Genomic DNA, 11,775 nt, shown 5'->3' on the forward strand with positions numbered 1-11,775 from the left:
GCCAAGGTATATTGGGGTGACACTAGACAGATCGCTCACATACCGCCACCATATGGTGTCACTTGCGCAAGAAACTCACATCCCGCGCTGCGCTACTCAAGCGCCTGGCAGGCTCTAGCTGGGGGGCGAGGGCTGACACTTTGCGAATAGCAGCCTTAGCCCTTGTCTACTCTTCTGCAGAATACTGTGCACCTGTCTGGTGCCGCAGTGCTCACTGCCACAACATCGACACTGCCATAAACAGCGCCCTGCGCGGGTCTGCTACTATTCGGTGAGTCTGATTCGGTGAGTTCCTAACCTCTAACCCTAACTCCTAACCCTAAAACGGCAATGATAATTAGGCCACGGTACCCAATAATTAAAAAAAAAATTGAAAAAATCCCCCGTTAAGGGATCGGACTCACCGAAACGGGCCATTCCGGCCCTGCGCACAGTGACCGGATGCCTGCGTCCCACACCATTGGACAATCTCCCCATTCTCGCTGGCATCCAACCTGCTGAGCTTCGTCGCGAAGAAGCTACTCTGTCCCTCGGTCGACGGGCACTGGAGCCTAACCATCTTCTCCACCACAGGATCTCTGCCTTCCCAAACGGGCACCCCCGCCGACTGAAATCAAGATACCCATTCGTGCCAGCCGCTCGGCTTCTGATCAACGAAGCTGATGAACAAGACATCTCTGCGGCTACTTGGGCGGACCATAAATGGAATTCTGAATGGAGGTCAAGCACCACCAGACTCCATTTGTTCGTCCCCAACGCCGACACACGCCCCATCGGCCTGACACTACCTAGACAGGCATGGGTGCGCCTCAACCGTCTCAGTACGGGCGTCGGGCTTTTCCGCTCAACCATGCACCAATGGGGAATGGCTTCTTCCTCCTCCTGTGAATGTGGTGCCGAGGAACAGACCGCAGACCACAGTGACATCATCAATGACTGTACCATCTTCAAGCCACCTAACGGAGTGGAAGGTCTGCGCGTCATGGATGATGAAACTAAAGACTGGCTGCTCTCTAGCAGCCTTCCAGTGTAGTCCGGGAACATCGTGAATCTGGCGTGGTAAAAAGATAGACCCTCGGCCCCAGAAGCTCAGACGACGACGAATGCGGTTGAGATTGGATTCTTGAATCTTTAATAAATTATGCCAATTGAAAGCTTTTTTTAATAGTTTTATGCAAATAAGGTAAAACTTAGCATTTGATATAATTCCTTGCAAATACCAAAATTGCTTCTTTTTGTAACACCAAAGACCACAGTATTGGCCAAAATACCGGTATCGGTCTAAAAAAGTGATATCGGTATCGGCCAAAATAGTGGTATCGGTACATCTCTAACTGTATCCCTTAGCTTCCATTCAAGCAGGAGAACTTTTGATTTTTACGTTGCTTCAATGATTGATGACATTGAATCAGCGTAACAAAGGTGAATTCTTCGCTAAGAATCTATGGGATGGGAGCTGGGGGTTTTTTTCGGTCATTGACCTATTTTTTAGCAAAATGTCCGAAAAAAATATAGTCAATTTGGTCAAAATGTCCAAAAAAATATATAGCAAGCCTTAAAGCAGCCGGCGGCCATCGCGGCCATGACCGCTAAGCAGTGCTTGAATGACCGCCGGTGCTACCTTCTCAGTCGGCCAAGTTTAGCCGCCGGTTTCTTCTGTTCAATTATTTAATTTCACTAATCACGTGTCTGGTCAATTATTGGTCAATTATTTAATTTCACTAATTTCACTAATCACTCATCACTAATGTGTCAATGTTGTGGCAGTGAGCACTGTAGCACCAAACAGGTGCACAGTACTCTGCTAAAGAGTAGACAAGGGCTAAGGCTGCTATACGTAAAGTGTCAGCCCTCACCCCCCAGCTAGAGCATGCCAGGCGCTTGAGTAGCGCGGGATGTGAGTTTCTTGCACAAGTGACACCAAATGGTGGCGGTATGTGAGCCATCTGTCCAGTGTTACCCTAAGATATCTTGGTTCGGGGTGGAAAGCTGCTGCCACTGTTTTGGTTTCGCTGAGTTTCAGTCGCCATTTCTGGAGATAGGCTGAGAGAGTTTTCATGTCCTGGCTCAAGGTGTCTTCTAGATTTTCCCACGACTTTGTGGTATGAAAAGTGCTTTTATCAAGGTCTGCAGTGTAGTTTTTCATCGCATTATTTACCGCACATTTTTACAGATTGTTTTATTGAAGAAATTGTGCAGAATTACTCCGCGAGAATGACAGTGGTTTTGGACGTATTTTAAAAACAAAATAGCGATCACAAAATGTACTATTGTAATTTTAATACAAATAACAATACCACTAAATTATTGCATGCTTACGAGTATGAAAATAGCTTTCTAATAATAAAAGAGTAACTGTTTCAGTTAACAAATACGATTTTCATAGATCCTTGAAAATGTGTAGTCGCAAATACGCAAATGGACAAAATTTTTCTAAAAATGTAATTTCAAAGCCAAAAAACAGGTCACACAGTTGGTGTAAAAAGATAAAACTAACACAAGTTGTGATAACATTATTGAAAAATTAACTGTTACCGGTAAGTTTGTTTTTTGGCTGTGGCTATATTTACACTCTATAGTGTAATAATAGCCTCAATAGTGTTGCCAGATAAGGAATTCTGCCCTAATTTGAAAAAAGTTCATAGTTGTTGAAAAAAAAACTTGTATTTTGGAATTTTTTTTTTGTCCTGGGCAAAGATCAAAATCCTAATCTTATTCCTAACTCTTACCTTAACCCTTCCTAACTTTAATCCTAACTCTGGCAACACCTGATTGTAACCATGGCATCAAGTGAGGAAAAATAGCCACTTCTTTGTTTTTTACTGTCAAACTATTTTCAATTGCAAAATACTTGTAAATTTGTGAAGTACATGCAATTATGTTGATGGTCACAAATTCACACATGAACAAATTGGACACTATGCCTACTGCTGTTTTTACCAATTTTACATCATAGGAAAATGAAGGAAAGCTTGCTCTTTCTATTTTTTAAAGACAAGTTTTGGTCGGCGTATGAGCAGGTCTTTCCTGGCTAGGTTGGAGGGCAGGAAGTCATCAGCCATTCAGCAGCCTCGTCATCCAGGACCCTCAATCCAATGGCACTGTGTGGAGGCCGATGGATTAGACAGTGATGAATGAAATGGTCTGCGGTCTGTTCTGTGGTGTCCCACTCGCATTCTGATGGAGGAGCCAAGCCCTACTTGTACATGTTCGAGCGAAAGCGGATGTTTTGGTACGGTAATTCTCATCAAATAGCAAAAACATTGTGAGATAGCCTACAGTATCAGTCCAAAACTGGTTACACTAAATTCATAACCTGTACAGTTGGTTCCTGAAAAGATTGAGAAAAAAATTACTTTGAGTTAGCATAAACAACCTAGAGTGGTTTTTAGCGACAACATTTCATACTGTAAGGTTGCATGTATACCGGTACATACCGTACTCAGGAATTCAATAGGCTACTGTATAGGAGCCATTAATTATCAACTCCGTCCATAGTTGGTTCTTTAATACACTGCGTTATGGTTTACCACAACATACCGAATTCTTTAAAAATCACCATTACTTAGTCATTTTTAATGGATTTAAAGACTCAGCTTGATAACATTGTGATTTTTTTTTTAGGCCTTCTGGTGAGCTGTCTTGTATGAGTGAATGTTTTGCTTGTCTGTTATTTTATCTACATTGCTGCTTTTGCGGACCAAAAATAAACTTTCTGACTTTTGAATTAGCCTAAGATCCTAGATGCAATAAAATAAAGTTAAATGCAAAACTTCATCAAAATATCTGTCTTTTGGCCAGACTAAGCCACTCATGTATACAATCGCACAATGAAATCTTATATTGATCATATCGTTCGCCTATCTGGTTGGTAAATATGCCGTAGTAAATATTGAGTTAAGTTTATTCACTCTCAAATCAGATGAACTAAGGATCTCCAATGTCCAGTCTTCCATGATTTGATCCATTTAGGAAAGGAAACTTACGAAACATCAGGAAAAGGAAAGCGGAAGTGGCGGAAACAGAAATTTATACATTCCGGTTAGCTAGGCGGTTAGCTGACTTTCCGTTGCAACAATATTACTAAACATTCAAAAACCTATTCACTGGATAATTTAATACAGATTATGATCAAAGATTATAATTTAATTAATTATTGAAATTGAGAAGCATGTAATATTAATTATAGAAGGTTACAAGCAAGAAAAATATTACAAGGTGGCAATTTTTTCGTTGGGATGTTCAAAAGTAAAATTCAATTGCACCGGAACAAAATTTTGTACAACACAAATCAACATAAAAATTTCCGCATATAATTTTCCCATTTGTTTGAATCTAGATTTGAATCATTGCGCGTTTGAAATATTTATCCCTATAGTTTTCCAAAATGTAGAAAAAGACTATCGAAGTCATATTTATTTGTCGAACAAAGTTTGGTGCTAAATAAACCATTACTTGTAGGCCTAAATGTGTTTAGTGTTCATTAATCATTAAAAATAGTCGGCCTATGTCTTTCCACAATCCCATATTTCCACAATTATTGATCAATTTTGTTGATATCTCGGGATTATTTAAAATTACTCAGTAGCAACAGGCCAAATGTTTGTTTTTCATGAGGATTATGCGACAGGCTTATTGTTTGACTGAAAAAGCTCCTTTGAAAGCTTAATCCTGACAGATGTTTGACGCATTCCCAGTAATCGAGAGTGACACGTTTGTAGTTTCTGCTTTTTGTTGAACTGGTGTAATCTGAAAATTATTTCATCGATTAATTGCCACTAAATCAGGAGTTCCCAACCTGTGGTACGCGTACCACTAGTGGTACGCGAAGGTTTTTCAGATGGTACGCGGGTAGCTTCCGCTTTTTTCATAAAAACCTGGATTCACTACTTTATTTTGTTTATCTGGTTTTCTTTACAAAAAAATTTCCCGAAGCCTATTCTTATTGTTACGGTACGTAATTATTCTTGTTGTTTCGTATCATTACGATCTTCAAAATACAGGTTATGTCAATTGTCAACAAGAAGCACAGTTGCTTTGAAAAGCCGTACAACGCTGTTAGTCCAGTCAAATTAACCAAAAAAACTGGAAAACCCGGAAAAAAATAGTACAAAGCTAAAATTTTGCCACAAGCATCAGTGCATGGTCTGAAACAAAATATCAAAAATCCGCAAAAATCCACCTTGGGCAAAAAAAATTATGGGATTTTTGAAAAAACAAAATTTATAAAAAAATTATCAAAAATAACTGCATGGAAATATAGGCAAGTGATATATGAAATTGAAGCTAATGATGAGGCAAATACAATAAGGATAAATTTAGGTCAAAATGAAGTTATTTCAACGAGGTAGGCTATGGTCCTTTCAACATAAAAAGCCTATACATTAAAACAGGGGTTACCAAACTTTTTTCTCTGAGGGCCGGATTGCTGCGAGATTAACAACTGCGGGCCGGATGCTAATTGCGAAAAGATATACAAGTATGTAGAATCTCCATTGACTTGAATTGAGCACAATAAATAACAAAGTCAGCGGTGGAATAGCAAAGTTGTGATGAAAATCGAAAGGTTGCTTGAAAAGTTATCCCCTGCTGCGATACACTACAGGGCATCGTGCTCTTGAAAAAACATTACATCTTTCCAAATTTGGCCTAGGCTGTTCCCATTTGTGGTGGCCTAATGATAAACAGCAACGTCAGTCCTTTACAAAAAATCTGGTAACTTTTTCCCTTAACAGTAGTGCTGCTGTTATTTCCGCAGCATGTAGCGGGCCAGATGAAATCAGTTCGCGGGCCGGTTCCGGCCCGCGGGCCGTAGTTTGGTGATCCCTGCATTAAACTAATAGGACAGCAAATATTTTCGTCTTACACATTAAAGATATCAAATATATTTCTGTGTATTTCAACAGGAGTAGTAGTGTTTTCGCATTCTTCTGATTCAAGTGAAAGAGGCTCAATATTTTTACACATTCCTGTAAGTTACAAAAGGTACAGGCTGAAACACACTTCAGTCCATTCCTCTTGCAGGAACATGCTGCATTGCACTCTTTCTTGCATTTACACCTAATAATGTTCAACAACTCTGGAGGTGCTGGTTCCATGTCCGTCATGATAGGAAAGTATTTTCCACATACAATCTTCCATCCCCAGTTTTCAGGATTGATGACCGTAGCAGGGATAGGATGCTTCCATTGCAAGACCTGTAGATGCACCCGCTGTGCATGATACTTGGCAGCACATTCTGTTGGCGGTAACTTCTCTGGACGAACACCAACAACTGAAGAAGCGACTGCAGACATGTAGCGATTGTATCGTAGCTCACAGAGTTTCTCGTCCTTACCACCATACATTAAGACAAACAACTTCTGACCTGCAGTTGAAATTTCTTTTACGTTAGCGTTTGTTGAATAGAAAAGCTGGCTTATTGATCTGATCTCCTCTTTACTTTTTAGATGTTTCAGGAGTGCCACTTTGCCATGTCCAAATGTAGCCGAGGTGGTGTCACAACCACTCCATGCATGCAGAAATAAGATGTTTTTTACTATTTGTTGACCCATGGCCACCTGGAGATGCGGCCTGATTTGTCACATTTTGCAAATTTTGATTACAGCTACTGCTAGTGCTTGACTGACATTTTTTGAGATGTTTTTACTTTTTGCGGTTTCCTAATGATATAAAACTTTTTTGTTGCCTTGGGGAAGCAATAGCAAATGAGAAAAAGTAAGTTGAAAAACGCGAAATCAGACTGTTACTGAAAATTAACAGTCTGACTAAAATCTTCGAAATCAAATTTTCTTTGTTTTTCAACATGTGAGAATGTTGAAACCTCTTGTGTCATCTGGGGAAAAGAATAAAGAAAGCGTAAAAATCTAATTTTAAGAAAAATTTATTTAAACGTTCGCCCAAAGTTAGAAAAACCTGGAAATTTCTGCAAAATGTGACAAATCAGGCCGTAGGCTATCTTTAGGTGGCCATGGTTGACCTATGCTTTCCGCAATGTCAGGAATTCGGAACATCTGCAAACCAACCTTCGACTTTTTTGTTGCGTGTGAGAAAAAATATATATCATGTAGTATATCCTGCCCATCCCAGTGGTGAATGAGCAATACAAGAATGTCAGTGTCATCTGAAACAACCACTGTGTTATGTCCGGCAGTACAGAGTGTTAATGCTTGTTTCGCTATCATGGTGTCTGCATCTTCTTTCCTCTTCATCTTCTTTTCCTCTTCCGCATCATAACCATGTTGTTCTAGACCTTTCATCAACATTGCTATGAACTGAGTCTTGTTTGAGTCATTTTTTAGAAAAGCCTGCTGGTTATCTGGAACGATGAGATGTTCTGCAATCTTTGTGTAAGCAGCTGTTTGTCCACCTTCTCTACGGATGTGCTCGTGATCCTTCGTTGAAGCTGCGTATCCATCAAAGACAACAGTAGAACCACCTCCATAATTATTTTTCATATATCCCACATACTGACTTACAACTTCCTTGTATAAAGAAGATGCTTTCCAACAGATACGATGCAATAATGCGCCGCCCTCCATCTATAACAAATTTGGCATCTGTTAACTCGGAAGCTCTACTGGTGGCACACCTTCTTTTAGAACGGAGGCAAGTGATGATTTCTTTCCTTTTCTCATCATGTCATCCTTGAACAGAGAAGTTGGTATAGGAGCTATCTCATATGCAAAAAGGGACTTAATAATGTCACTCCTTTCAACTTGAATCAACAATCTGGAAAACAGCAGCATCGGATCTATGTGTATGGTGTCATGTGTATGTGTAATTGTGTATGGTGCAATTTTTGTTCCTTTTCGAAGATTCTCCAGAGTCCTTACTTGGTCAGCTCGCTTAAAGGACATTTCCGTGTAAGACTTATTGTTGTCCATTTTCTTCTGCATCATGATTCCAACCTCTTCCACAATGTCACAATTAATGCCGTCTTTCTCATCTGATGCTTGTGCAGATGACAAGGATCGTAGAGCCGGGTCAGTGGCATCGAATGGGTTGTGATTCTGTAACCACGTGATCATTTTGCTAATGTCTTCAGAATCATGTTTAATTCTGCTGACTCCCATTTCAGCGTGTTGTTCACTGGTGGCCACGTGCAGTTCAGTAAAATCACTCATGGAATGATGGATTCCAGCACACCGGTGCATACTATAGATCCATAAAATCCTAACCGCTTCTGTAAATCTACGTCCCCGTGTCAGTCCACCTCGGCTTTTTAGGGTTCTCATCAAGATCTGTTCTATCGCAAGGTCTGTGGAGATGCCACATCAAAATTTGTCAGACCTTCTAACAGTATGATGTCCATGAGCTATGAATTGATTGTACAGCCATGGATGACTTTTAGAAAGATCGTGCATTAGTTGTAGATACAGTCGACTAGATTTGGCATAATTGTTGTGGCCTGTCGCTGCAAACAGATTAGCATTTGTATAGTAGCTACAAGGTGCATGTTCCAGTCGCCAGTTCTTTCTGCTCTAATAAACAATTTCAAAACAGAAATGTAACATACTGCAAATATTGCAACCACAGTTTAGCTGTGCGCGAAACATTTGACAAATATTGCTTGTAAAGTTGAATTCCATTTTGCAAGCGGTCGAATGACGTCGAATGCGACAAGTGAAGCAGTAACTGCAGTGATTCTAAGACAAGACGATGATCCTGTAGCTTCTAGCGACGTAATCTTGGCAGTTCCAGTATACATTTAACAGATCAAACCTCAAATAGAATATTACTCAACTTACTCTTATTCAAAACAATCTTATTGAAAGAGAAACCTAGAATCAATAAAACAGGATTAGCAGTAAAAAATAATGGATATGTCACATGCCTATGTTGCCATTCGGTCATTTTTAATAATTTTTTTATAAATTTCCTTGTTTTTTCGAAATTGCCATAATTTTTTTTGCCCAAGGTGGATTTTTGCGGATTTTTGATATTTTGTTTCAGACCATGCACTGATGCTTGTGGCAAAATTTTAGCTTTGTACTATTTTTTTCTGGGTCAAAACCTAATTTGACTGGACTATGTGGGACAGTGAGCGTTAATTATGTCAAATGATTGCTCATGATAGATACCATCTACTGTTTTATAAGCTTAGCTTAAGCTACAAAATGGCGTTGAATAATGCTAGTTCTAAGCTAAAAATAAATCGGAATAAAATGTTCAACAACAGTTACAAGGAATGTTCTCCAATGAACTTCTGGCTCAGTATGGCCTCTTAATATTCACCTTTAGCTTCCCATGCTGTTCCACAGCTACTAATTTTCCCTTCCATGTGGGAATGCGAGCAAAGATTTTCAGTCATGATGAACATCAAGCCAAAAAATCGAAATCGACTAGATGAGCCGGAAATGACTTTCGTTGCGCTGTTAGCAAATTAACACCGCACATCGACCAATTGGTGGACAGTAAACAAAAACTAATGTCGGCAGCAGTGGCCGAGTGGTTAGCGCGTTGGGCTCGCAGTCGAGAGCCTGCATGTTCGACTCTAGCCACCCGCACTTGCTGTTGTTTCTCTGGGCAAGGAACTTTACGATAATTGCCTCTACCCAGTGATCGATTTCGAGTAATGGGTAGTACCAAATTTAAGTCATAAGTATAGAGTAAACAACTGGAAACAGACATTGCAGTCGGCTGCAACGTGGGTCAGATGTAGGCTACGTCGGAAGGCGTACACCGATGCATAGCGCTCAAGTCCGCTTTCCCGCAACGCAGGGTAAAGATAATAAAACAAACAAAACAAAAAAAAACTAAAATCTCATTAAATTCAGTTGTGGTGCTTCAGTGTTATTTTAGTAGGCCAATATCATTCTTCTGAATATGATTCGATCAAATTAGTTGTTCTGCAAGAAGTTGTACACTTGGCAGTACAGAGCGTCCAAGTGGTAGGCTACGAGAACGCAAAACGGTTGGGAACCCCTGCACTAAATGGAGAGAAAAATCTTTGAAATACGTTTCTCAAGCGCTTGGAAGCTACTTCAACATGAAGAAATTTAGCTATTGCCACTGAAACGTCGAACCGATCAGATTTGGTTTGGTTTTGAATCTTTATCCTCGGACTGACAAGCCTTGATTAATTGGTTACTCCCGGTAATTTCGCATACTTGTAGAGGCTCTTGACACAGGGCCGGTTACCGAGATTGGCAGAGTGAAGTTTTCCCATTGTTGAAGTGCTGTAACAGTAATGAGGCAGTCTGTACAGTGCTGTTGCCGGGAAATAATTCCATTCACTAAGTGCCGCTGAATGGAGAGCAGTCCTCAAGCGCACACCCCGAGAGTAGAACTTGCTCCGCGTGATCTTGAGCCGGACGCATAACTACTGAGCTACTGGGGCGGACCATGTTAGACCATCAGAACATGTTATAAGAGGCTACCGTTCAATTGTGACCTTTCTAGCACTCGACCAGAGAGTTTATTCTTGTTTTGAGCTTTATTTGGCAGTTACAGAAATAAAAAGAGTAGCCTAATCGTAGGCTAGAGATGGAAATCAAACCCATGTTATGGAAATGACTACTTTCTAACCCTAACCCCTAACAGCTGACAAGTCAAGTCAAATCAATTTATTTTGTTTTAACAGCGCCATATATTAACAAACAATCAGAGTAAAATGTAATTGTCAAAACAATGCATTGTAGGGGAAGGTGGGGTAAAGTGGAATACCTAAGGGTTAATTCAGTACAGTTCACTGATTTTGCCAAAAAATTTAACTTTTTTTATTTGAGCGTTAACTCTAACATATTTCGACAATTTTTAAAGTGCACTATTGATGACTGCCAGCTTTTTTATATACATTTTTTTAATTTTAAAATTATCTCCAAAAGTCCACTTTACCCCACATATGAGGGGTAAACTGGACCGTTCTAAGTTTTGAGCAAATTCCGTAATTTTTTTCCACGCAATCAAATTATTTACAACTAGCATCATTAGCGAAGAAATTATGAAACTTCACAACTGCAGTTCATAAGTCCATTACGAATCAAACTTTGAAGAAACATTTTAAAAACACAGTTCACATAAAGTTGCCATCCTCTTCATTGCAACCAGCGCAGGCTTCATGCGCCCACCGCAAACATATGGAGCACTGGATCCACCCATCATTCTCTGATGATTTTGAATACATTTCGTTGCAGTAAAAACATTCAGCATCAGTGTTACTTCCACTTTCATTGGTAGTGTCTTGCTTCTGATGCGTTGGTGATCTGGAAAGCTGGTCTGGAAGCTGCTCTGCCACCACTGGTCCACTTTACCCCAGCTCTACATTACTACTAATTTAACTGTTGACCAAATATAGGCTAGTCAGCAACATGAGTGAATCTACGTAATGCGTACGTGATATAGTGAGGCTCATTTTTATCATTCAAAACAACTTCTACGTTATGTACATAAGATACAATTTAAGTTACCATACATCCCTTTCAATAGATCAGATGGTGCAAAAAGTAATTTCCGTGCTTTTTTGTGTCTTCTAAACCATGAAACCTTGAAGAATGGCGTGTGCAGCTACTTTTCGTCATGCTTTACTAAACTTAATGGTATCCGCACAGTAGTGAAACTTTAATAGAAAAAAAAGGCGGGGTTCCACTTTACCCCGTTGGTCCGCTTTACCCCACCTTCCCCTACAACTGTTGGTTAGATTATGGCGCAATCAGGATGGCAGCGAAAGACCATAAGCAGTCATCTAGTCAGCCACCACCCCATCACAGTAAATCTAACTACACATTCATACACACTAGTGTGCAGAGGCAGGCACATTACTTCATTGAATAA

The 11,775-nt window shown here is 40.0% G+C and overlaps 1 protein-coding gene across 1 annotated transcript in view; it reads right to left on the reverse strand.

Annotated features, from left to right (window-relative positions):
* LOC145764327 (uncharacterized) overlaps positions 1–7,541 on the reverse strand; it is a 41,840-nt gene extending 34,299 nt beyond the window's left edge. Inside the window, exons 1-2 of the mRNA XM_082575945.1 lie at positions 6,980–7,541; positions 5,990–6,367 (exon numbers count right to left, since the gene is read on the reverse strand). Coding sequence (XP_082432071.1) covers positions 5,990–6,367; positions 6,980–7,541 — 940 coding nt within the window. The remainder of the gene's footprint in view (positions 1–5,989; positions 6,368–6,979) is intronic.
* Positions 7,542–11,775: the final 4,234 nt, after the last annotated feature.

Source organism: Aplidium turbinatum, chromosome 2 (genome assembly GCF_918807975.1).
Source record: "Aplidium turbinatum chromosome 2, kaAplTurb1.1, whole genome shotgun sequence".
NCBI classification, from domain to species: domain Eukaryota; kingdom Metazoa; phylum Chordata; class Ascidiacea; order Aplousobranchia; family Polyclinidae; genus Aplidium; species Aplidium turbinatum.